At 35.6% G+C, this 27237-nt stretch overlaps 4 protein-coding genes and 1 non-coding gene across 12 annotated transcripts in view; 2 read left to right on the top strand and 3 right to left on the bottom strand.

Moving 5' to 3' along the window:
- Nucleotides 1-4120, bottom strand: part of LOC123685720 (RNA-binding protein Pasilla) — a 210864-nt gene extending 206744 nt beyond the window's left edge. The window contains exon 1 of one of the 4 annotated variants that reach the window (XM_045625597.1): nucleotides 3982-4120. In XM_045625597.1, coding sequence (XP_045481553.1) covers nucleotides 3982-3985 — 4 coding nt within the window. In that variant the 5' untranslated portion in view covers nucleotides 3986-4120. The remainder of the gene's footprint in view (nucleotides 1-3981) is intronic. The other 3 variants (XM_045625554.1, XM_045625562.1, XM_045625581.1) reach the window with 3 other exon arrangements.
- An 846-nt stretch (nucleotides 4121-4966) lies between these two features.
- Trnat-agu lies at nucleotides 4967-5039 on the top strand. Its single transcript has one exon. It is a non-coding gene; the product is annotated as a tRNA-Thr (tRNA).
- A 3114-nt stretch (nucleotides 5040-8153) lies between these two features.
- LOC123685699 (maltase A1) lies at nucleotides 8154-14561 on the bottom strand. 4 transcript variants are annotated; one of them, XM_045625520.1, is made up of 8 exons: nucleotides 14323-14561; nucleotides 14080-14256; nucleotides 11753-11942; nucleotides 11375-11696; nucleotides 10622-11164; nucleotides 9033-9220; nucleotides 8541-8693; nucleotides 8154-8485 (listed from the first exon to the last, which is right to left on the bottom strand). In XM_045625520.1, the coding sequence occupies exons 1-8, from the start codon at nucleotides 14411-14413 to the stop codon at nucleotides 8401-8403; spliced, it is 1749 nt and encodes a 582-aa protein (XP_045481476.1). In that variant the 5' UTR covers nucleotides 14414-14561; the 3' UTR covers nucleotides 8154-8400. The 4 variants fall into 4 exon arrangements, with proteins under 4 accessions (XP_045481476.1, XP_045481496.1, XP_045481491.1 ...); XM_045625540.1 differs by lacking the exons at nucleotides 14080-14256; nucleotides 14323-14561 and adding an exon at nucleotides 13202-13218; XM_045625535.1 differs by lacking the exons at nucleotides 14080-14256; nucleotides 14323-14561 and adding an exon at nucleotides 12444-12543.
- Nucleotides 13268-24069, top strand: LOC123685689 (tetratricopeptide repeat protein 30A). Of its 2 annotated transcripts, none has more exons than XM_045625505.1 (9): nucleotides 13268-13650; nucleotides 14986-15387; nucleotides 15645-15780; nucleotides 15851-16015; nucleotides 19703-19971; nucleotides 20527-20934; nucleotides 22435-22610; nucleotides 23471-23679; nucleotides 23746-24069. In XM_045625505.1, exons 2-9 carry the CDS (start codon nucleotides 15139-15141, stop codon nucleotides 23883-23885), a joined length of 1752 nt encoding a protein of 583 aa, XP_045481461.1. In that variant the 5' UTR covers nucleotides 13268-13650; nucleotides 14986-15138; the 3' UTR covers nucleotides 23886-24069. The 2 variants fall into 2 exon arrangements, with proteins under 2 accessions (XP_045481461.1, XP_045481453.1); XM_045625497.1 differs by lacking the exon at nucleotides 13268-13650 and adding an exon at nucleotides 14729-14935.
- The window catches only part of LOC123685683, an 18595-nt gene continuing 15276 nt past the window's right edge, over nucleotides 23919-27237 (bottom strand). Inside the window, exons 5-6 of the mRNA XM_045625490.1 lie at nucleotides 26265-26560; nucleotides 23919-24469 (exon numbers count right to left, since the gene is read on the bottom strand). Coding sequence (XP_045481446.1) covers nucleotides 24321-24469; nucleotides 26265-26560 — 445 coding nt within the window. The 3' untranslated portion in view covers nucleotides 23919-24320. The remainder of the gene's footprint in view (nucleotides 24470-26264; nucleotides 26561-27237) is intronic.

The raw sequence follows: 27237 nt of genomic DNA, 5'->3' as shown, positions 1-27237 counted from the left end.
CGCTTTACGGGATATTTGGACGAATTTGCCCCAAAATTTTATAAGTCGTTTGATCGAAAGTATGCCTCGTAGGGTAGAATGCTTGAGACGAGCTCTAGGGGGACCAACTAGGTACTAGCTTAACCGAAACTTCAGCCTTCTAGTGGTTTCATCATAAAATTTTTATGTTTTTCAAACACAGAATTTTGAGTGTTCCTAATAAAGTCTTTTTTTCTCTCCAACTTTCCATTTTTTCATTCTTTTCTCAAGTGAACCATATTATCAACTGAAAATACTCTGATATCTGACTAAATTTATAATCTTGGAGCGAATATTTCAGAAATAAATTTAGAACAAGTAAGTGATCCCTATCAATTGTTGAGCAGTGTAGTTGTTGGTTATTTCGATAATTATAGTTTCAGAGATAGAGTTTTGAGTGATTGTGTATCCCTTCTTCTTCCAACCATATTTCAGGTTCCAGTTCACCCAGCCCACATATAATCGCTTTTTCACGCAGAATTGGTGGCGCCCCATTAGATCTCTCCCGAGCTAGCTAGCGGCCTCTATGGGTTCGGTGGAAAAGGAAGACGGTAAATTGAATTAAGATAATTTCCAGATAGATGAACAGGAAAAGGCAAGAAATTCCTCCAAAACCACCGCCCGATCAGCCTCTTGTCTCCTCTTTTATATTCAGCTTCCATATCACACATTCCCAAGTTAGACCGAACTTCTCTAGCCATATACGCAGATGACACTTCTATCATGGCCTGGTCAAAAACCCTAGGATTATCAACTTAACACCTTCAGGACGACTTAAGTCGTCTGGAAGAATGGCTGATGAAAGTGAACCCAGAAAAGAACGCTGCTCTTCTCTCTTCACGGAGATAAGTCAAATGTTTTATTGAGCAAATCTCAATTATTTTCAGTTTACCACCTATCCTAGAGAGAGAGTCACCTTTTTTTGAAACGCCCTGTATGTTCATAACCGTTCTCCTTGTTATAAGCATTTGCCTTATTATCAACATTGGTAACTGCATTCCATAAACCTTCAAACATAAAATTTATTCTCATGGCGAATTTCCATTATATTTCCTCTATAGTTTGTTTATATTTGATGCAGACGTATACAGGGTGTTTCCTAAACATGCGGCAAAAATTCAGGGGGTTGTTCCTTGGACTATTCTAAGAATATTTTGTCCCTTGATGATTTTTGAAAAACCTATTTGTTTCGAAGATATAGGGGAAACAAAATTTCAGATAATAACATTTTATTATGAAAAATTACATGAAAAATTACATGAAAATTTTACTCAACCTACAGAAACTGTTGAAAATGACCACCTCTAGCCAGCATACAAGCATCCAATCTTCTCCTCATTGACTGCCGAACCCTTTCAAAAACACCAGGATCATTTCTTATTAAGTTACACCCAGCAATGATCCGATTTCGCAAGTCTTCCACATTTTCTACTGGAGTGGTATAAACTAATGATTTTAGATGGCCCCATAGTCAAAAAACTGGCCGTTTTTAGTAATTGGAATGTTGTTAAACAAATTTAAAAATATATTGTACCTACTTAGTAAACACAGTGCGGTACGCATTTTTATTCAAACTATTATTAATTTTAAAAATATGAAAAATGTTGTTCGCCCTGTATCTTCGAAACAAAGAGGTTTTTCAAAAATCATCCAAGGACAAAAACATGCTTAAAATAGTCCAAGGAACAACCCCCTGAATTTTTGCCGCATGTTTAGGAAACACCCTGTACCTATACTGCTATTTTGTTTGCACACTTCTCGCAATACCGAATAGTTATTCAAATTTCTCCACTATTCTATATTGCCACTGGGCCCATAACCTGTTTTTTTATTTGATTCTAATGAACATATAGGTACCTCCCTTTTGAAACAGTTCATACTGGACTTTGAATAACTTTATTTACGAAGTATAATAGGTATGAAAACAGTGTAATAATAATCGACGAACATATATTATTTCATTGATAAAATTCAAAAATAATAAATAACATTAGATCAAACTAACTAGAAACAAACAAACTTCTAAGTCATTTCCAACCCTCTCTCTTTCCCTTATTTTTTGATAACAAAATACGCGGTAGTATTCAAAAAGGTGATTTGTTAAACCATTTTATAAAAATATAGGTCCTAAATCGGCACAAATTGTTGAAGTTTTTCCGAATTTTGAGGCAGAAATGAATCTGAAGCAATAAGGTTCTCTCGAATTTAAAGAAATAAAAACTTGACGTTTTTAGGGTAGGTTCGGATCTCGAGCCTTGCTTTTTCGCACTCACAACTCGCTCGCGCTCTCTCCTGGCATTCGCCTTCATGCCTCCTCCTCCTCTGGGGTTTCATCGGTACTGGCACTTGGCAGGGTAGTGTGTTGTGGCTCTTTGCTATCCCGAGAGATGGCATCGAAGGTTGTAAGATCCTACAGTGACTTTATTACCACAGTGGCGACAACTCGTGTCTCATTTTCTATTGGTTGGCGCCATGTTTCGTCGGAGTTGCGCAGATTGCAGATTTAGTTTGTTTATGTTTATTTGTCAAAACGCGTTCAGCAGTTGAGTTGTCAAGTTTGTGGAAATTACCAGCTTCGATTATCGATTATAATAAGACGTTTTGTTGTCTACAGATTAAGAATGAAGTCGAAAAACACGAGTTATGTCCAGTAAGCCCATGGCTGGTCATTTCAGATGAATTTATTATTGGAAAATAATAATCTTTACTTGTGCATGTAGTTGTTGAGTTTTTTTTGATGATAATTTCAGTTAGAACTTGAAGATATCTAATATTTTTGATCTGTATCTTCGGAAAAATAGATAGCACGATTCACTTAATTTCAGACGTGATACATTGGATCGAAGATCGAATTCAAAATAATAAGACGTTTTGTTGCCTACAGATTAAGAAAAAGGTCGAAAAAGACTATAGAGAGTTATGACCATTAAGGCCATGGCTGATCATTCAAGGTGAATTTATTATTGGAAAATAATAATTTTTACATTTGTATGTACCTAGTTCTTGAGTTTTTTCTTAATAATAATTTGAGTTAGAAGTTAAAGATAACCAATATTTTCGATCTGTATCTTTGGAAAAATAGATAGCACGATTCAGTTCATTTGCAATGTCGTACCTTGGATCGAATTCATGAAACATAATGTTACTTTCTAAAGAAATTGAGACCATAATATGAAATATTGCCGTAAGTTACCGATATACAATTCAAAAATACCTCCAAAAACGTCTCGACGAAACATGGCGGACTTTTGACAGTTTTATGGCCAGTTGTCGCCACTGTGGTAATAAAGTCACTGTATAAGATCCTACAGTGACTGTATATACTACAGTGACGACACGGCTCGTCATTTAAAGCATTCTTGTTTAACTTGTTAGTGATTGTGACTAGTTTAGGGGGTTCAAACCCCTCCAAAATGTGAAGATGTTATCAAAAGAAACGAGCGGTCGACCAAACTTCGCGCATGCGCAGTCGATCATCTGAATCAGTGGTCCCGGAATAAAACGTTAACATCACATTCCGTATCAACGTCTATAAATCACAACAAATACCTACCATTTGGTGCCCATCTGGAGAGTACTAAACCCAAATATTTTAATAGGAAATAAATAAAAAGTTATCTTCGTAGTTCGAAGCGACAGACATTGAACATTTTTATAAAATATTTTTTCTTCTTCCCTATTATTTAAGATTGTACTTGGCGTCTCCAACAGTCGATTATATCGACTGCTCTAGTCGCTCTTTCGTGGGTACGCCACTGCCGTAGCCCTTTTGTTAACGTAGATTTGATTCAGAAATAGGCCATCAAGTAATATAACATTTGAAGGCCCTACTTTTGAAAAAATAACATAATACACTTTATCACGGATCTCAAATACAAACACAACAAGTAGGAATCCCTCAATCACTGATAAACTGAATTGGCTCGTTCGAAATTTTTTTTTACAAAAATATGATTTACTCACTCATTTCGAATTGTGGTACTCCCTGCAATGAAGAATCTGCACTGAAAGATTTGATGAGGACCAAATGAACTAACGAAAATTTTACACAAATTTGAAATGTAATGTCACATTGAATGAAAAATCGTAATTCAACTTGAAACAAATGAAATGAAAATTATTCTCTGTTCATGAACGTCACATTGAATCACATACTAGCAAGTTTTCGTATCGTGAAAATAAATAATTATAATTATAGTGATAGGACCAGTAATGCAATGCGATTAAATTAAAATACAAAAACCATACATGATGACCATTTTAGCCAGTTTCAGTAAAATTTGGAATATATATTTTCTACAAAAAATAACTTTATCCTACTAATTACTGGTTACTTTGCACCGCGACCTTAGGGTCTATTGTGAAACTCTCATTCCCCACTGAATTCGTCGTTGAATTTTTAATGGGATATATGAAAAATTAGAACTTGATTAAAAAGTCAGTCGAAACCTGTCGAAATATGAAATTTTCGAATTATTGATTGCTTGAATATCATAAAATTGTGAAAATAATATGTGGGTACCTAATTCTTTCATATCTAGAGAATGAAAAGCCACGTGTGTCCAAAATCATAACATAAGAGCCGGTTCTCTGCACCATCAAGACATTTGCGCTAACTGTAGATGTAGATGGTAAGACGAATGTTCTTTCCTCTTATTTCGTCGCTAAGCATGCCAAAATTCACTATTTCAAACGCTTTCCCTTATCTGCCAGTAGGCGTGGCACTATATGCTTCCTCATCATCCATAGTAGGTTATTCTCAGTCAAAATCGATTTCAAGCGAATAACCTGGTTAGCATTAACCAATAATAATCTACAGCATTCAAACCCTCTTGGTCATTGTCGGTTAAATATGAAATTAATTTCACGGCATTCAGACAATTTCTTAATTCTGAAAAAAGCACCTCCTCGAGCGGGACTCGAACCCCCAACCTCCGAATAATTAGCTTCCTCGGTGGCTTAGTGGTTAGAGCATCGGACTAGTTATTCGGAGGTTGCGGGTTCGAGTCCCGCTCGAGGAGGTACTTTTTCCAGAATTGATGAATTATCTGAATTCCGTGAAATTTATCCCATATTTTAACACGAGTATTCACGTATTGTTAGTTATTATATAAAATGAGGCCCTTCAACGTAACCGCATATGACCAAAGGTAACCACACTCGACACTCGAAAGCCGACCAACAGCATTCAAGATTCAAGTGCGTTTGGTCATGATCATTATCACATGACGCCATGAACTAGTCCTTCAACGTCAACGCATATAGAACCCAAAGAGAGCTAGGTTGAATTTCTGATCATTAAAGAATAATCGAAATGAGGTTGATGACGAATTCCAGACATAATAATATGCAAGCCTACACCATTCCCTGTTAATGGCATGCTTTTTGTTCTATTAAAACTGAGTGTGCGAATACAAAAGGGAGATGTTAAAATAAAAATTGGTTATTGTTTGTTTTAATTACAGTTCCTCGACCTACTTTAACGAAAATGGTGGATGACGTGGGTTATGGTACATCATATAATAACGAGCGTTCATTAAAATTCGTGGTCAAGAATGCTGTGGAGAAATTAGAGTTGATTTTCTGTGAGTGTGAGTAGCGCTTAGCTTGTACCATATTCGAAGTATGTAAACAAATGTTAGTGATATCGTACAAGCTATAAGCGCTACTCGTCACAGAAAATCAACTCGAGTTTCTCCACAGCACTCTTGACCACGAATTTAAATTAACGCTCGTTATAATCGCAGTTATTGTTGGTCTTGCCCTTGGTTTTGGTCCTTTATTATTCCTAAAGGGTCAGAACCAACAATAACTGCAAAAGCGAAAGCGTCGAGTATGCGCTAACGTGAGAGCCACAGATAACCAATTACATACACTACACTAATGACCGCGGTTATTGTTGGTTTTGGCCCTTTAGTAATAACCACAATAACCAACTTCTGCTTCAATACAGTGTACACAGTATTCAAGCAGAAGTCGGATATATTGACCGCAGTTTTTGTTGGTTCTGGCCCTTTAGGAATAATAAAGGACCATAACCAAGGGCAAGACCAACAATAACTGCGGTCAATATATCCAACTTCTGCTTGAATACTGTGTACACTGTATTGAAGCAGAAGTTGGTTATTGTGGTTATTCCCAAAGGGCTAAAACTAAGATGCATAGAATACCTGGTGTGTCTACTTATACCTGTAAAACTTTCAGACAAAACGGGAGATTTTTCTGATTTATACCTACTTGATTTCGAGGGATCGCGGGCTTTTCAGATGGCGCATACATCGTTTACATTTGACATTTCTCTCAATTCTCGACTCTTGTGAACCAAGGGCGTAGATCTTTTTTTTCTTGAGGAGGGATAATCGAGAAAAAAATTTTTGACGACAACTTTTATTCATATCTGTAATGTTAGAAAAAGAAGTTTGAACCAAATTACTCGAAATAATTTTTGTTGTTACTAATTCGGTTGTTCTTACCTTGTTCTCAAATAAGAGTCAAATGAGCCCACAAAGGCTCCTACAGTTGTCCTACAGTTTATCAAATATTTATTAATCTTCGCTACAGATTAGGTAAATAAATTCCAAAACTTATAATTAATGCATTCATTAGAGCTGAATAGCTGGATCTTTATAATAATTTGGATTTTTCTGAGGATTACTAGAGATTTTTCTCGAAATCGAAAATGATCCGGAAATCTGTCATTTTCATTTGTATCTCCAATTTAGGAACACCGTGTAATTACCCCCAGTATTCCCCTATTTCTACGCTCTTGTCGTGAACTTTGAGTATAGAACAATAATATTTTATATTCTATGGTCTGTCATTATATTCCATTCATTTGAGTAAAAATTCGATATTAACTGAATTGTAATTTATTGTGAATGTTTGCAGTATTTAAAATCAGTATTTCCTTTTTAAACGGCACCAGGCAGATAGCGGGAATTCGAAAAATTTTAAAGAGCGCCACCTTACAGAACTCTGGTGAAACAGACCACCAAAGCAACAGGTGGGTCTCCCAAAAAGTCTGAAACAAAATCGAATCAGTAAACACACCAGGTATTCTATGCATCTTAGCTAAAACCAACAATAACCGCGTTCATTAGTGTAGTGTATGTAATTGGTTATATGTGGCTCTCACGTTAGCGCATACTCAACGCTTTCGCTTCATATTATGTAAAAGCTGAATTTTGTATGGGACCATATACGGTTCTATCTGAATGGACGCACCAAATTTCTTCAAAAGCAAATGAGAATATTAGTTTGGCGAGGCGTTTTTGTGCCAATTTCGATGGTGCGCCATCTCTGAAGATTGTTTCATCCTGAGATCACTGATGGAATCATCAGTTTGGCCCTCAGTGATCTTTGCCAAATACACCTCAATCTCCATAGCAGAGCATGGTTACTCTGCCATAGAAGGCTTGGGTTTATATACCCAGGGAGAGAGATTCCCGCTGCCCACGGCGTCATCTTTCGAGCAAGCACAGATTCACTACAGTAGAAATTAAGGCTGTTACATGTATGGACATTCAGACCGACATCTTCGGTAGACTCGTAACCAATATACAGAAGTTGCATACAACGAGAGAATGAACACGGAAGTTTCTGAGAGTAATTTTTTTGAGTCATCGATGAAAATGAATGGTTCACACGTTGTGACCACGAGTGGTTTAACTGCGTCAATTTTATTGGAAATATGCATATTGGGAATGATGTGTGATCATCATTTGAACAATTCCCTTCCCAACATTGCTTCGAGGGAAGAGAGTATGTGTTTGAAATGATTCGGTCTATTTTATCTGAATTCTGATTGGCAGAGAAAGGGTGAGAGTTATTTCACTTTTTTTCTAATTGAACTTTCAATCTTTTTTAAAAGGAATACGTCACTCTCCATTTGACTTTCTTTATAGACTTATTTCTAGCACATAGATTTTACATCCATAATGACTGTCTGTGGACATCAGGAGGGTTATACTACATAAGCCATTTCAGAACTTTTCTATTTAGAACCCTGATAATAAACTATTTAGAGCCTTAATTGTAGTGTATGGTTAATAACTTTAATTGGTTATAACTATTTTGCATAGTTTGTAATTTTTCATTTCTATACCTCCCCACCACTCTTCAAAAAGACATCAACAGATAGTTCGCTTTTTATTTCTTAGGTATAATGATTACATCCAAAAAATATGATCACAATACCAAAGCAGAATCTTCCGATGAGTATTATTTTTCAAGCTGCATGTCAGGCAAGTATTATTGTTCTTTTATTTGAACAAATAATCAATAAGCCCCTTGTCTATAAATAAATTTATATTCTGCCGTCACATTGATAAATTAAATACAAAAATTTGCCACATTAATGCTTATTTATTACTCCAGAACACACTATTCATCTTCAGCTTTTTCAGTATAACTCAGAACAATGGAAGATTTGGGGGAAATCAAGATATTGTTAGCTTCTTTCTTTAACCTGAAAAAAAATAAATCAAAAACTGATAAAATTTTACACATTCCCATATTCTTACCCGAGCTTATAGTCGCTCTCATTAAAACTGCTACTTGTGAACTGAACAGTCAGTCTATTGGATATTTTATTCATATCTTTTTCGAAATTCACTGCTATTGTTTCATTTGAAGGATTCACTGCAACCAAAATTCCAGGACTACCTGATGTTAACCTTCAACAAGATAGAAAAATTATTATCAACTACTGTAAAAAAATGAAAATATGTATACTATATTTAAGTGTTAAATTTTTCTGGATGAATATTTAAAACAATGTGTTTTTTCATGAGTATTGACATTGTATAAGGATTCCTATCTTTGTACAATGTTTATTCCTAGTATCTCTGCATCTTATTAGATAAAAAATATCATTCATATCTATATTATTTACTACTTACCAATATCTACAATACCAGATAGCAAGAACATATTGATTTATTAATTATTAGTCCAATGTTGTTTCATAATAAACTAAAGAAAATTTGAGAAAAAATTTTTTGGTCATATCTTACCTGGTAAAAGCTAGGACAGTTTTATTTGCAAGTGTTTTACATTCAAATTCACCACGCATGATAGGTGGTAAGGATCTGATTTTAAGGAGATCTGTATTGACAGCTGCACCTCCTTCGAGAAGAGGAACTCCAGGTAAGAGATAAGTTATAGTATCTTGAACATCTACTGGCAAATAATTCGATTTGTGCTGAAAAAAATCCTCCATGAAAATGTGTACAAGGGAAATCGACCTTGTAGAATAATGAATTACAACAAATAATTGCAATCAATGATAAGTAGATCAATTTATTTGAAATCAATGGACGCTCATAATTTTCTTAACGAAAAACTCCATGAGTGTGTCTGGTGATGAATTAGGAAAGACGCTCATAACTTATTTTTTGGTCAACAGGAAACCAGGGATTAGTTTTACAAGTATTAACTATTGATTTTTATGTTCATGTCTCCCTTCTGTGTGTATTATGTTTTCTAACCTTTTGAGGAAATTATAGATCTAAAAATAACCAATAATCTTTCTGAACCGAAATTCATAACATCTTCTGTCGAATATTTTGTAACAAAAAAAATTGTACAAAAAAATCAAGCTATTCAAATTGAAGAAAGCACATAGTACTGATTTGATTACATTACAATGTTGAAACAACTTCTCAAAAAAAAATTACAATGCAGTTCTATGAACCATACTGGCCTAAAAGCCCTAAATTATCAATAATCACACAGAAAAAACCCATTCGAAATTTCCTCATACAGGCCAATAAATTTACGTGTTTTTTCAAAAAATTCTTGAAAAGTTAATCTTACAAAGATTACACACTGAAACCTCCTTAGTTTGGCTTCCGAGAAGGACATTCAACTATTCAACAAGTTCTCTGCATCATTCAAGTAATTAATAATGCCTTAGATAATAAAAATATTGCAATGGAGTCTTATACGATGTAACGCAGGGGTTTGATAAAGTCTGGCTTGCAGGCTTACTTTTAAAGATCAAAAAATGTTTGCCACCATCATTCTTTCCTATTTTCAAATCATATCTTTGTGAACAAACATTCCAAACCTCATTGAGCAGAGTAAATTTCAAATAAAAGCAGGTGTCCCACAAGATGGTATTCTTGGGCCAATACTATACATATACTTCAGATTTACCGGTATCGAATGAACGATGGAAACATTTGCAGATGAAGTATACATCTTGACCAGAAGAGACACTTAATGAAGAAAAAAAGCACATAGAAATCAAAATGAGAGATTTGCAACGGCTGCTTGTGAAAAAATCGATCCAATATGAACCTTCTGTATAAATATGTCATTAAACCTATTTGGACATATTAAACTAAACTTTGGGATTGTACCTCAAAGTAAAATATTGCCATAATTCAAAGAAGTCGGTCAAAAACCCTTCAACAGTTGAAGTTCCGGAAAACGCTTTACCTACTTTATACTTTCAATATTTTTGAATATTCATTTTGTTTTGGTGAACTTTCCGAATGTGTAGTTATTCGGAGAGGAAACAAATACAAGAAATTGAAGATCATGAAAATTAGTCCTGCCATTACTGAGTTTTATAATTCTTAAAAAAGGAAATGCTTACCCTCCAAAGTGGCCATTGAACTCCTTGTGTTTTGATGATATATTCTAGAGAATGAGCTATTTTCTCAGATTCAAAAACTGTCTTGTGGAAAATATTGTTTTGGGCAGGCAAATCTACCACAAGAGATCCGTTGACTTTGTATACCTCAATCTTCTCAAGGGTATTTTTCACCATAAATGGTCCGTTATTTGTGATGTTCTTCACAACTTTCCTCCAGTTTTTCAAAAGTGATCCAAGTTCTGGTAGGTGTTCGGTTTTGGAGTGAACATAGAATCCATAGTCATTCAAGAAATAACCTTTCTCCGGAGCTTCATTGGATTTATCAGGTTCTTGATCTTTGAATTGTGGATCAACGAATAAAATATGAGCGTCACGAATTCGGAAACCTTTGGCTCCTTTCTCTGCAAACTTTCTCAGAACATTAGCAAATTCTTGAGTAACATTTTCATTGCGGAAATTCAATTGGGGCCAGCCTTCTGGTGCATAGTAGAATGCCTTCCGAATGGAAGAGAATTTCCAAGATGTTTCATTCTTTCTAGAGATCTGGAAAAAATATATAATAAACCTCAGGATGATGGGGACGTTTTTTTGAAAATTTTCTTAGCAAACATACACAGAATGAGTCGAGCATGTTGCTGGACATCGATTCAGTTAACATCAACCTTTCTGAAAGGCTAATATCGTGAAGTCGTTAGTAGTTTCAATTATGATATTAAGTGCATTGAAATTATTTGATCCAAATACTATTCTTACCCAATTGTTAGGAGGTGAAGGTGCACCTGTTTCATCCACTTTATCAGATTCCTTCCAAATATAGTAATCACTGAAATCGCCCTTATTTTCTGAATTTTCAAACCAAATATTGGACATGCTGGCTTCAAGATCTAATATAATGGGGAAATCGATTTCTTTTCCTTTCTTCAGCAATTCTATTACTTTGTGAGATTCATTTATTTTCCCGTAACTGTCATCCGACCATTCAACAATCAACCCTTTAACACCGTTATCTTTCATTTCCTTCAACTGTTCTGGCGTGATGTCTTCTTTTATTTCAGCTAAAGGTCCTTCTTCCCACCTGAAAGCATTACCAACATAAGTGAATGATAAATTAGTCGTATTTGAGGATCTAACCATTGCCTTGGTGCCGGAGAGTCACATTTAGGAGCAGTGTAGATGATTGCAATTGCACCTAAGAGCATTCCTAACCATAAGAGCCAAAAAGTAACGAAAAGAAACCAGCGGATTCTTACCCAAAACGGATCATTGGCATACTTCATAAGTTCCTCTTTTCCCATACCCGCGAAGGCTGACTTGAGTTCACCTGATAACAAAAATGAAAAATACTGAGTGGTTTCAATTAAATCCGATCAATTCAGATAGCTGAATCTACAACATCATTCAGCAGATTCTAGTGCTTCTCTTTCGAGAATTATCATGGATTGAACTGGATTTAACGCCCATTTCTTTATTAGTGAACCTAACCTAATAAAATTTAAATATTTCAGAGAAAATTAAGAAGAAACAAGAATAAATATCATTTGAAGAAAATCAACTTTCTTGGCTTTACTCCAGTACAAAAAAAAAAAAAACAAGCAACCTTCCAAAGATTATATACATTGCCTAAGTTTAAGATACTGTTAAAATACCATCTATGATAACAAACTTCTGAGTATAATGAATAAATAATTAGAGAATTATAAACATATGGAAGCAATGTTCCTTAGAACAAAAGAGTCAAAATAAAAAAATCCGAGATTTCAACTATTCAAGAAACAGTAATTAAATGGAAATATCACAACACATGAAATGTGGGTTCATTTACCTTCCCCAATTTTTAATGTCTGCATTTCAACTCATCAATGGTCAACACTTGATACAAAATGATTGGCAGTTATAAATAAATTTCTTTATCCCTAACACATAATTACCTTATCATTGTTTAGCAAAATAAAGCTGAATATTTGATAACAAATTCATTTGTTATTACTGTCATCATAAACTCAAATATGAGCCATGAAAATTTGTAAACTATTACTTGAACTGTTATAGAAACTGAAATAACTAATGTTAGAATTGAAATTTATTAGCATATGGATGATATAAAAGATGTAAAAAAAAATTTCTGATCAAATTGAATAACTTTAATTTGAATTTGGTAACATCAATAAAAATATTAAATCAATTGGTTGAAAATAATAATAAGGTACCTAATAACACACCCATCCAAAAAAAATTAATATTTTTAATTCCACACACTAAAAATGTCAATTGGCTCATCGGTAGATAAATGAAAATGTTTTCACATGATGTCGAAACAAGTGATCAGCTGTTTGAACAGAGAGATGAACTGATAAATTCGACAAATATTTTCCTTCTATTTAGAAAGCTTCAAAAGGCAGACTTCACAGTAATAAAATCTTCATTGCCTCCCCGCAAAAATTTTTTCCTAGGGTTGAAAATAGGTGGCCAAGAATACAATTAAAAGAATGATTTCACATAGGAAATGGTAACAAGTTATGCTTTTATTCAATAACATTTTATTTTTGTAAAGAAGCCTTACAGAAAAAAGCAATCACCCACCCACTGATTAAATACAAGCACTAACTGCTTCAAGAAAAGCTTCCACCATCATTATAGGAACAGAATTAATTAATATATTCTTCCTGAAGTCTCATAGACTCTTATTGTTTTACATAAATTATATATTCAAATGAATCAATCAAACATATTAATCTTACATTCCAGAATTAGTCTCAATAATAAGATACTGATTTGCAATTGCATCTATATTTCATGTAACAATAATTTCAAGGTTTTTCATTTATTTAAATGTTGGCAATTGAACAGGAAGAGCATAATCATGTCTAGCTCCACATATTTCATGACAAAAATACTATGGGAAGAAGAAATAATTCACTTATTGACGAGATTTTAATAATATGAAAAATTACTACATGGGAGAAAGGAGCAATTAAAACTTTTTATCATTTAGAAGATCCATTTTAGTACCAAACATATTGCAGATTAAGGTTGGTAGTTTTAATATCTTTATTGGACCAGAATTAATATCATTGCATAATTTATGTCATATATATTGATTGAAATATAAAGTATAAGTATATGGTATCATCGAAAGATACCATTTGGGTACCCCATTTTGTATGGTGAATATAGTTAATTATTCTAGCACTTCAATTAAATATTCTTCAGACATATAATGAAAGGAGGTATGACTTTTGTTGTTCAAATAATGAGGTCAGGGCTGAATCAGAAACTCTTCATTGACTTAAAAAATTAGTACAAACTATCCACAGGGTATTGAAAAGAAAAATAAACAAAAGTTAGTGAACCCAGACTATATGTTTTCAATCAATATTAGCGCCTAGCTCATTATGGTAATTCTATTAGGGTGTTGCATCATACATTAAAATTCAATAGAAATATTGAATTAAACTCACCAATATCTAGTTTTGCATCCCCATTTTTTTCCTTAATTATGATACTATGATGCGGAATATCAACATTATTGGAATTTAAGTTAGATTCTTCATCTTGCAACATCTTCTCGTCAGCTCCGTCTTTACAATTGTAATTCTTAACTTTAAGTTCCACTTTAGCTGAAGAAATACCTTCATCTGAAATAAGAAAAATTCATTGCTGTAACCAGTTCTTGAGCAACCAACTTTTTTCTTTTATTTTACCTTCCATGTCTGCTTCAGGTAATGCCTTGTAACTGGCCAGAGGCTGTTTCTCCTCTTTCTTTCCCGTTAAATCCAACGAATTTCCATCCATTATGTTATTATCCAATTATCCAAGACAACCGTTCTGAAAGACCTACTTAGGTCCAATTAAGAAAAAGCAACTTCCTAAAGAATTTACAATTATTTCAGTTACCCACACCTCGATCTCTTGATCGGTTAACTTTCTGACATGAAGAAAATCTTTACTAGACAAGGTTAACAAACCGAATCACCGAAATTTCTGTGACTGTGACTGTCATTCTTCTTCAATCTGTATTGATCCATTTTAGATAATATTCTTTATTGAATCTCATGGTTTGAGAAATATTTTCGAATGAAAAACTGTATAATACATCATAATGTTTATTTAGACCCTAAATTGGTTATAATAATGATGCATTATTCATAAAACCAAAAATAGACAATTAGCCCTACTTCTGTGGATGTTGCCATGACAACATAGCGTATACAAATTCAAATAGCATCATTGATTAAAATTGTTTCAGACGTAAGCAAAATGTTCGTAGCAAGTATAATAAATGACGGTGATTTCACGAAAACAATATATTCTTTGGTGATAATCCAGTTAATATGAAAACCTCGAAATAATTTTTGATATTTCAGATTAAGGATAACAGATTCAGTGAAGCGATAAGGGTTCTTCATGGTATTTCTGAATCGAATTCTACACGAGCTGGCTTATCACTGCTCGCGTATTGTTATTTCTATACACAAGATTATACGAATGCATCAAACTATTATGAGCAGCTCACAAAAATGTACCCCTCAAATAGTGATTACAAATTATATTACGCCCAATCTTTATACCAAGCATGCCAATATGAGGAAGCATATCAAATCCTGAACGAGATAAAGGATATTGAAGGATACAAAAACCAAGCGAATAAATTGCAAGCTGCTATTAAATATGGCCAAGACGATTTGTTGTCTGCCAAAGAGTTGGTTGATTCTAGCTCCCCTGAAGATCCTGATAAAGAAGTGAATTTAGGGTGCATTTTGTACAAGGTAAGATTTAAATCACCTATAATTGCTTCGTCCGCATTTCTTGCTTCGTTCTCATCACGCTTCTCCAAAATTACGAAACAGAGTATTTTCTGAACAAATATTTTCTTTATCACCACTGAGGGTATCCAACACTCTTGACGTATGAAGCATTTTATTAGTTCATGAATGATTAAACTCTTCACTTGAAGGAATTAATAACGAATCATCCAATCAATTTTACCATTTTCTTACATAATTCTCCACTGTATTTCTTCCAGGATGGCAACTACGAAGAAGCTCTATCAAAATTTTCCGTTGCTATGCAGATCCAGGGATTCAAACCATACTTGGCCTACAATATTGCCCTTTGTTATTACAGATTAAAAGATTATGCTCTCTCCTTGAAATACTGCGGTAAATGATCCATTTTGCTTAAGGTTTTTCTTTGAAAATCCAAACAAAATTCATATTTTTTTTTTTGCAGCGGATATAATAGAGAATGGTATAAGAGATCATCCAGAAATGAGCATAGGGATGCAAACGGAAGGCATCGAAGTGAGATCTGTTGGAAATACGCTCACATTACATGAAACGGCTTTGACAGAAGCTTTCAACTTGAAGGCGGCTATCGAGTATCAATCCAAAAATAGTAAGTGTGACTTTTTGTCATTATTTTATTGATTATACCACTCTATGGCAGGAACGAGTAAGGTAGTGGTTGTCCCTTGTCACTAATTCCTCTTTAGCATGATGTACAAAAACCGAAGAGTTCACCATATGCAGCCAGCTGCAGAAATTGCAAAGGCTGGCCTTGTTCTTACGAAAGCTCTACATACAACTCCTACAGCAGCGCTTGAGGCTATAACTGATCTATCTCCCTTACTTACATGTGAGGAAATGTAGCTTGCTGAAAGCAATAAGAATCTCCGTCCAGACATATGGAAATATTGAATCAATTAGACTCATACCTCTTGACGAAAGTCTCGGCTGTGATGCCAACTATCTTCGATTTCGAAGTACACTTTGAAATAGCCATTGATGATCGTCTCAGTGCAATGAACTTCGTGAAACGCTTGGACCAAAAGTCCTCCATATGGTATATGGATCAAAATCAGAGAGAGGCACAGGTATTGGGGTATATAGGCCTAAAATGAGTATCTTTAGATCCCTGGGAAGTGAGCATTGTATCTTGCAAACCCAGACACTAGCTATCGTGCACTAAAGAGAGTCTCAGAAGAAACCTCGATTGAAACATCAATACGGAGAAGCAGGCCACGCTGAGGTCCCTGGAATATTTTAGCCATATTGCGAAAAAAGCATAAAGGTTAACACCTGGTGGTCCTGGGCCTTTCTCTAGGCTTGGAAAATACCAATTTAAGGCAGCGGTCCAACAATGGGAGTGGGACAATAGAAAAACCTCTGGAGAAACCCTCCTGGTCTTGCTCAAGCAAAGAAATTTGTGGTGCTTTCTCCGATCTTTATTAGAAATCTCTTGAAGCTACCTCAAGCTGAGCTTCGGGTAATGGTGGGACTGCTGACAGGACACTGTCGATGCAAATACCGTTTGTACCATATGAGTAAGTAAGCATGTGAGATTTGCAGGCTCTGTGGAAAGTAGGTAAAAACAGACGAACACATAATGTGTAAATGTCTGGTGTTGACGACAACTAATATGTTAAAGTCACTTCTGGATACTCACGAAGTAGCAGCCAAGGCTCCTAAAGATGTCGTCGGTTTCGTTAACAGTATCGACGACCTCCTTGGTTTTGGATGAAAAGGTAGACTTTAGAACAAGAGATGAATTTGGTCCCAGTTCCCGGAAGGTTAACAGTGCCGCAACGACCCCAATTCAGTAATAATACCTAATAATAGGTAGTGGTATATCGAGAAAGTATAAACAATTAATCAAATATTTGTCAGTCGGCTGCAGTCGTCCTTTCACTGCTGATCCTTAGTTGGATTATCTTGCTCAGGGTTGAGTCTTCAGTTCGTCTTGATTCAATGTGATACTGCCTTCAATCTGATTCTTATATTCTGTGATTATCATCGTTATTAGCAATGATCTAATAATAAGTAGATAGCGCATATAGAGAGAAGGTGCGACTCTAAAAGAAAGATGAGACGCAGAGAGTTTACACCTCGTATGTTTTGATTGGTTGAACATATCGAACTAATCGAATCTTTTCATTTTGGATCATGTGATTGAAATTCAAACCTCTTTATCCTCACCCTCGTGGTGACGTGATCCAGAGTTTGATCTTTTTCTATCTAATGTTTGAGTCAATGCTCCGTACTGCAAGACCAAGATCAATGTATTATTAGAACATTGGTTCTAGCCAATTTTATGCATATGCGCTTTCAGCCTGCAATGGTTCATCAAAATACCGACAGGAGACCATTTTTGGCTCATCCCACCCTAGCCCTGGAAAATTTTGAGATTTAGTTCGATAGAACCCAAAGGAAGACTTTTGTATGTTCAAAGCCTTTGTGGCTCAACTCATTTTTGAAGTTCGTTTCATTTATCAGAGAGCTTAGTCCTCTTTGACCAATTGCAAAACATCAGCAGGCCTTCCCAGTAACGAGATGATAAAGAAAACTAACAGACAGAGAAAACCTTCACAAATATATTATGTAGAAATGAAAATTGAGAAAGGTCCACAAACCCATCTCACAAAAAGAATGCAACCAAATGGTCAAAAATGGTTCTAAAACCACGAATGGAGTATTCGGGGGTTGGCACCAAATGCTCACTATCGTGAGATACCGTTCCTGCTGTTCCTACAAGAAAGAGTTTCAGGAGAAGGAAAAACCGAAAAAGAAACACTATGGCGAATCCTCGTGGGTTGGATCATTTCAAGAAAGTTTCTTCGAAACTTTGATACTGGATATAAGGAGTATCTGGATAGCAAGAAAAATGAATATGCTACATATATAATCTGAATTTCTTACAGGGCATTGTCGCCTCAAGAAGCACCACATTGAATTAGTTTATCAGAAAACGACGAGTGCATATTCCTTCACCAAAATGCTTTAGAAAAGAGACATGAGGAAGTGACGAAGCAACCTCCTTGAAGCCATCTCAAATAATGGAGTTCAGTAGAACTCGCGAAGTGGAGTGAGAGCTGTAGACTACCTAAGACCCACCATAGTTACTATGGTGAGGTTCCTTCGAAACGTAATACTGCAAGATCCAAAACGTATTTGGATCTCAGTAAGAACATTCTCCACCTCCTCACTGGCTTCCTTACAGGACACTGCCACACCTTATGAGAATAGGGTTATCAGAAACCCAGTGCAGATGATGTGAGGAGGAAGAAACTCTTTATCACCTGGACCCGCCATTGCAAAACAATGATTTGGACGAGAAATTTGAGAGAGTAAGGTTGTAACCTCCTTGAAGACATCCCAATGTTTTAGAACTCTGGAACTCAAGGTGAGCTGTAAATGGCGCAGAGTTGAGAACAGCTCTAGTGTTGTACTCAATAAACCTGTAAGGAATATATCGATTCCCTCGAAAATATTCGAGTTAAGTTAAATTTCGAACCAAAATACTAAAAACAGAAGAACTCGGTGTAAAAACTTGAAATGATCAAGACCACACCCCTAAGGGATCTGGAGAAAGGCTTTGCTAACGAGTAACGGTCGAATGGAAATCGGCCTGAATGCCTATAAAACTCGGCATTTCAGGGCGAATAATTCAATTGAGTGCAGTCTAGTCTACAACTACAACATATGTGCAACACTTGCACCGACAACGAGAAGAGTAAAGATTTTTTTATCTGTTCCCGAGACCGGCGAAAAAGTACCTGCGACCGAGACGCAACGACCCAAGTGTCCAGCGACCCTTAAAAACGATTAGATCTAAATATCATCTTCTTCACACAGTTTTAGTGGGTTGGAAATAAATTGAATAAGTGTTTTTATCCCGTTCTTTCATTTCCCTAACTTATCCTTGGCCGTAAACTACTTTAGTCACAGTATAAGGATCACAACCCACAAACCTTAAGGTAGCAGTGCAAGCCTAGGTAACGCCTTAAGAGTAATCGTTATCATTCTCGAGATCAATGCGATATAAAGGCTAATTTGCATTTCAAATTTCATGCAAATAACTCTTATAGTCTGTTTGAAAGGCTTTCCAGTTATTTCAAAACATAAACTGGCCACTGTTTTAAAAAATTAGGTTTGATTTTTTGGAACAGTTCAGTAATAAGTGTTTTATGATCAATTAATTATGATATTTTGTATGCATGTATGTGTGTTTTATAATCAATTTATTTGCATTTATCTATAACTGGTGGGGTTTGTATTAGTTACTCATCAAATTAATATTTCGAAGTTGAAGCAGCCAGGGAGGCTTTGACAGATATGCCACCAAGAGCTGAACACGAATTGGATGCAGTAACACTCCACAATCAAGCTTTGATGAATTTTGAGACGAATCCCACTGAAGGTTTCGAGAAGTTACAGTTTCTTCTTCAGCAAAATCCATTTCCTCCAGAGACATTTGCCAATCTTCTCCTGCTCTTCTGCCAGTACGAATGCTATGACTTGGCTGCGAACCTTTTAGCTGAAAATACTCACCTGACTTACAAGTATTTGACTCAGGTATGAAAAAAAGGGTTTGCGATCTGAGGTAAACAATTTTTAAATTCTGAAAAAAGTACCTCCTCGAGCGGGATTCGAATCCGCAACCTCCGAATTACCAGTTCGATGTTCTAGCCAACTGAGCTCAGTTGGCGGAAGAGTATTTGATATTATGACTTCAAAATAGTGGATTTACCTAACTCAAAGCAGTTGAAATAGAAGTTTCAACTTATTTCGGCAACGAATTTTCAGTTTTTTCTAAAAAAAAAGTTTAAATATCGAATTCCTCGATAACCATTGAACCAACTTCGGAAAAAATTACAGATTTAATAACGAACATTCAAATGATGCATCATTCGACCCCACATAGGCTATTGAAAAAAATAGGGGAGGTAGCTGCTGACCACATCGGGGTAAAGTTTCAGGTATAAAATTCTTACCAAAGTTGCAACTCCTAGAAAAACAAACTAACGTGTTCTTTGTAATTTTTTATTGCACATGCGTTTCTGGCATACAGAAAGTCAATTTGAATCGCATAAAATTTCTTTTTTTTAACGGACCGGACATCTGTTTCAGTATCTTTATGATTTTCTGGACGCCGTCATAACTCTTCAAACCTCCCCAAACGAAGCTTATCAGAAATTCGACGAAATAGTGAGCAGACACGCCGAACTCCTGAGGAAATACGCGAAGCAAACCCAAGAGCACAGAACTAACAATGAGACGGCTCTGGTGAAGAAGACGGTGATGGAGTACGAAGACTGCCTCGAAAAATACATTCCCGCGTTGATGGCGCAGGCCAAAATTTACTGGGATCTGGAAAATTATCAGCAGTGCGAAAAAGTGTTCAGGAAGAGCGTGGAATTTTGTAATGACAACGAAACGTGGAGATTGAATGTTGCTCATGTGCTCTTCATGCAAGAGAATAAGTTTAAGGAAGCCGCAGGATTTTACGAGCCACTCGTGAAGAAGAGATATTCTGAAGTAATATATTAGGTGTAGTAAAAAAAAATCCATTATTTTTCCAACAAAGGCTTTAGTTATCTGTATCTCGCGTTGTATAAATCCGATCAGGTTCCACTAGATAGCGTTAGAAAGATGAGATTTCGTACTACAGAAACTTAAGTGACAGTTTCGTGATTAGTTGACTCAGTTTAGTTTGAGCTCGCATCAGAGATGGACATTAGCGAAGAGAAAATAGGCTATATTTTGCAGTTTGTCTTCGATAAAGGCAAAAATGCAAGCCAGGCGGCTGAAAATGTATATAGTGTTTATCGTCCTAATACTGTAACAGCCAATTAGGAGCAATTTTGGTTTCGTCGAATCCGTTCCGATAATTTCGATGCCAAAGATGCACCACGCACTGGAAGGCCAATTGCCGAAAATTGCCGAAAAACATCGACATTGTCGAGTGCCACCGTCATGTTTGGATTGCCCACGAGCTAAAGGTTGCACAAAAAACCATTTGCATAAGACTAGTCCCAAGGAGAAGCTCAATGTATGGGTACAACACGAGTTAACGCAAAAAAACCTCATGGACCGAATTTCCATCTGTGAATCGCTGCTGAATCGCAACAAAATCGACCCATTTTGGAAGCGGTTTATGACTGATATTGAAAACTGGATCACTTACGATAACGTCAAGCGAAAACGGTCGTGGTCAAAATGCGGTGAGCTGGCGGAAACAGTAGCCAAGCTATAATTGACTTGGTGTGTTTGTTGGGATTGGCAGGGAATTATCTAATATGAGCTGCTCCCATACGGTACAACTGTTAACTCGGAACTGTACTGTCAATTGGACCGTCTGAAGGAAGCAATCGCCCAGAAACGGCCAGCTTTGGCCAATAGAAGAGGAATTGTGTACCATCAGGACAACGCCAGGGCATACACATCGTTAGTGACTCACCTAAAGCTCCGCAGCTTGGTTTGGAGGTTTCTATGAACCTTATATAGACCGGACCTGGCACCAAGTGAATAGTCCATGGCGTACAATTTTACTGGTAAAAAATTCGCTTCAACAGAGGCTTGTGAAAATCGACTGTCTCAATTTTTTACCAATTGATGGGACGAGGGCTACTATGAGAGAGGCATTATGATATTACCTTCAAAATGGCAACAAGTTATCGAACAAAACGGCTCATATTTGACTTAAATCATTCCTACTATGGTAATTGGAGCCTTATTTTTCTTGCAAAAATTATGTATTTCTGTTTACTACCCCTTATATAACGAAAGATATCACGTTCTTACGAAAATAATTAGGATTTTTAGCCAAGGTATAGTCGATTTTTCACCTGCGAACTGGCAATTTCAAATGCCAGGAAAAGAAAATTTAAGGTCTCCCTATTAAGTGCTATAACATATTATTATCGACCTAAAAAGATCTGAATTGGTCTACTCTAGTTTAAGGCTAAGAGTTAGGAGAAAAATCGACTTGACCACTAAAAAATTTTTCAGTTCAACATTGATCTTAATATGTTTCAGTTCCTAAAAGTAAACCCGATTATCTTGGCGAACCTATGTGTCTCTTACATTATGACTATTCAAAATGAAGACGCTGAAGAGCTTATGAGGAAGGTTGAGAAAGAAGAAGATCAATTAGCATATGAAGAGCCTGACAAGAAGTGTTTTCATCACTGTATCATCAATTTGGTGATAGGGTATTTACCTTGAATTTTTAATTTATCATTATCCTTTGGAATAATTTGGGAAAAAATCTTACCTTCCATGAAAATTGGCTGTAACTAGGAATTCATATGAAAACTATAACATTCTCGGTTTTCAAAAGGAGCAGGAAAAATTTGCCTGTGGAAATAAGTTTCATTACGGTTTTCCAATTGGATGATCTGGTAGATCATATATTCATTGAGTCATTGCTTTTTTATTCTTTTTTTCGAACAACAACAAATGTAACGTCACTCAACTTTCAATAACTCGATCCAGATTCGAAGCACTATATGTTCCGAAATTTTGACAAGTATTTTTTTAAGCTTTTTGACACTTTCAGGATGAAAAAATATTCATCTACTATTTCAAATATCCGCTTGTCAAATACATTTAAGAGATTCCCAAACAACTTTTGTTTCTGAATCAAAATACTTCTTCCTATTTATTGTTCTTATCCAATTCGCATTAGGGTTCTTCTAATCCTTGCAAAAGTGTAGTAACCACCCTCTAATCTACAGAATCTTTACAAATATTTATAACATTTTCAACAACAATGTTGTCATCTTCAGAAACTAAAAGTTCTGGCTTCACAAGGTACAGCTAGTTCTCACATAAGCTATTACCTTGTGACAGGTTCAGTGCAATATCAAACATATATTAGAGCTAAACTCAGAAAATTTGGTAGACATATCTGTTCATCTTTTCCCAAGAGAATAAAAATTAATCTGAAACCCCACAATATTCAATTTTTTGAAAAAATTCTGAGGTGGAGGGAGGCTATAAGGATTTTTTCCAAATAGTTCCAATGTTTTTTTATTGATAATAACAAATCAAACCACCACATCTTTTTTAGAACACTCTATTGTTCGAAAGGAAACTATGAATTCGGAATTTCGAGAGTAATGAAATCTCTAGAACCTTATAATAAGAAACTTGGGACAGACACTTGGTTTTATACCAAGAGGTGCTTTTTGAGTCTTCTTGAAAATTTTGCTAAGCACATGATTGCTCTCAAGGACTCCACAATTGAAGAATGCATTGCCTTTTTAGAGAACTGTGAATGTAAGTGAAACAATATCACATATGATATTAATATACATATACATAAATATTGAAATATATTTTCAGTGCATGGAAAAACTGTTAAGAGTGCAATTTGTCCTAAACTCTATGATGAGAATGAGATTGGAAAACCAGATGGTGAAGAAACAGTAACATACGAAGCCAGAAAATTGAAGTGTTTGCTACTTAAATTGCAAAATTATTGATAAACTCCAGATATGAGTGAAAAAAAAAATCAGTTTCAGTGTTAAATTTATTCATTTTGTTCTTAACTAACTAATTGTTATATTGTTTTAAAATAAACATGTTCTTGAAAATATCACATGAAAGTCAAAAAATATTTTTGTCATGATGTTGAACGATAGCTGCTTATTAAATTATTAGAATTAACTTTGTTATGTATTTTATGGCTATTGTTCTCATGAAATGTATAACAATAATGTAAATTCAACGTACGATAAAAATTTTAGATTTCAATAAAATTAATCTAATAACCTTGTATACTATAATTTAGTTCATTTATAAGATAAAAAGTAATGCGTTATTCGATAACTTATTTCTCAAATACATAAAATTTCTTAACTTACTACAGTCAATGTTCAATTGACTTCTGATGGCTGACATACACTTATTGCCAGTGTTTATTTCAAAATGGCACTTGATGGAGTCTGATTTACTCCACAGGTACCATCTCCTCTGTATACCCTGTAGTACCCTTGCTCACCCCAAGATTTTCCCCATGAATTCTTAACTATCCAATAAGGAAGTGATTTCTTGAATTTCGGATAAGCTGAAAATAAAATAAGAATGCTATGATACAGATTTAAACAGAATTATGAATTTACAGTTAACTGTTGTACCGTACGAGGAATTAATCTGGAAACATATATTTTAGCATTGTGTGAAAAACTCTTCATAATGAGAGACAAGCATCTGAGCCCTTGACCTCCAGTTAACTCAACTTATCTGAAAGTGTGAATATAGCTGTCAGGAGATCGTTGTCAGAATTACAGATAACCGGCCTCATTGTATTGGTGTGTATTGTTTTATCAAAGAAAATGTTTCAGTCGAATCCTGAGTTCTAACAATGGCAAACCAACAACTATAATGCGGGAGTTAGTATACGAATGAAAGAAAATAGAATGATCGGGAGTTTCTTCCAATGGTACAATATGTTGTTTTCATAGGATATGATGATTATTATTATGTGAACTGGGGTCGTTGTGGCTCGGTAGGCCTTCCGGGAACTGCGACCATGTAGATCTTTTGTTCTCTACCCTACCCATTCATGAAAACCCAAGGAGGTCGTCAATGGCGTTGATAAAACTGACAACCTCCTTAGCAGCCTTGGCCGTTACTTCACGGGTATCCAGGATCGGCTTCCCCATATGAATGGTTCTTAGGCCAGCCAGCTCTGGACACTTGCAAATCTCATCTGCTGACTTTCCCATACGGTACAAATGATGTTTGTACCGACAGCGCCCCGTCAGCAGTCCCACCATCACCCGAAGCTCGGCTCGTGACAGCTTCGAGAGCTTTCTAGCATAGGTAGGTGAAATCATCAAGAATTTCTCGGTCTGGGTAAGTCCAGGAATGTTTGTCCAGTGGGTTATCCTGTTATTCAACTCTCATTGTTGGACTGCTGCCTTATATTGGTCTTTTCCTAGCCCACAGAAAGACTCAGGTCCAGCAGGTGTTAACCTTGTTGCACTTTTTGCAAGTTCATTGGCTTTTTCGTTTCCTTCAACACCACAGTACCCTGTTACCCATAGTAGAGTCACTTTATTGCTTCTGGCCAGTTGCCTTATGTTGTTACGGCACTCCCAAGTCAAAAGAGATCCCTGGCAGTACGATTCCTGGGATCTGAGCGTGGTGTGGCTGTCCGTGGTGATGTAGACATGTGCCCCCTTGAGGTTCATTTTAAGACACTCCTGGGTCCATACGTAAACAGCCAGTATCTCGGTCTGTAAAATAGAGGGCTCATTTCCCAGGGCTTTAGAGATCCTCAGTTCATTGAATATGATATTCAAGTTCCTCAATTGTTACTATTATATCCTTATATGAGCATTTCAATATAAATTATGTTCATTTTCGATTCGAGAGAAAATATTACGAGTGACAAATGATAAACTTACGAGTGAGAAATGATTGAGATTGCGCTTGCCAAAATATATTTCCAACTTTGTGAATTGAATAACCATATAATATTCCAAAAATAAATATCAGTAGATTCGTTGAAACGATATATACGAGCAATATAGGGTATCTTAGGATAATCTGTTAAGCGAGAGGGGACAAATAACTCAACTTATGTGAAGGTGAATAAACGTAAATTATATAAATCTTTGTTGTGAATGATAGAAACCAGAAATAAATAACAGAGTTGTGGAATCTTTTACAAATGGTTTCTTCAGATATCAAACATTATTTTTTTGCTTTAGGCTTGATTTTCTGAACTATTATCCCTAATCATAACTAATTCTTTTTAGAGAACAAGTCCGTTTCATTTGTAATGCGATTGTTTATGATTATTTCACCTTTTAAGACTGAATTACTATAAACAAGTGTTTTGCATTTCCACTTACTATGAACTCCATAACCAACAATCAAAACACCATGGTCCAAACTTTTCGGATTGCACAAAACCTTCCATGGATGGGACACACCTCCCATATAAAATTGCATGGCATTGGCGTTAATAGCGATGGAAATAGGTCCATTTTTCACCAACCATTTGGCCATCTCTGTTTCATCTTGACTGATGTTTACAGCATCAGCTAGCTCAACACGTATAAGTCCTTTATTGAAATGGCACGTCTCATCCCTTGCATCATAAGGATAATCTTTCTCTTCTTCCAGTCCACCGAGTTTCTCTATCTGCCTGAATAATAAAAAAGGAGATATTTGTTTGAACGATTTTGAATGTTAACGCGTTTTATTCTTAATAATGAACTATTTGTTGGAGGGTTATTTGAGATGTTTCAAATATTTGCAGAGTAATAAACATAAAATAGAAGCAGCATACGTCATTTTAAGTAAGCAGATATGGTTCCCAAAAAGTGTTAACAAATTTGTTAGATGAAGCGGAATCAAAACACATTTCAGGGATCAGCCTGTGATATAATTTTCGACTGAACTCCTCACGCAAAGTTGTCATCTTTTCGTTTTTTTATATACTATAAGGCCAATTGAAAAGTACCCGGTCTGATGCACAGATGACGGTGCTAGTATTAAATCCATATGATTTTTAGTTAGTACCAACCTTCAAACGATACGTGTCAAAATTTGACAGCAGTCCGACCATTAGTTTGTGAGATATTGCGCTGTGACTGTAGCTACTTTTGTTATTTGAAAAAAGATGAAAAAAAAAGGAATTTCGTGTGCTGATAAAATATTGATTTTTGAAGGGAAAAAATACAGTTGAAGCAAACTCTTGGCTTGATGAAGAGTTTCCGGGTCTACGCCAGGAAAATCAACCATCATTGATTGGTATGCTAAGTTTATATGTAGTGAAATGAGCACCGAAGACGGCGAACGCAGTGGACGCCCAAAAGAGGC

Source organism: Harmonia axyridis, chromosome 1 (genome assembly GCF_914767665.1).
Source record: "Harmonia axyridis chromosome 1, icHarAxyr1.1, whole genome shotgun sequence".
Taxonomy (NCBI): Eukaryota; Metazoa; Arthropoda; class Insecta; order Coleoptera; family Coccinellidae; genus Harmonia; species Harmonia axyridis.
This window is presented reverse-complemented; position numbering and strand designations above follow the sequence as displayed.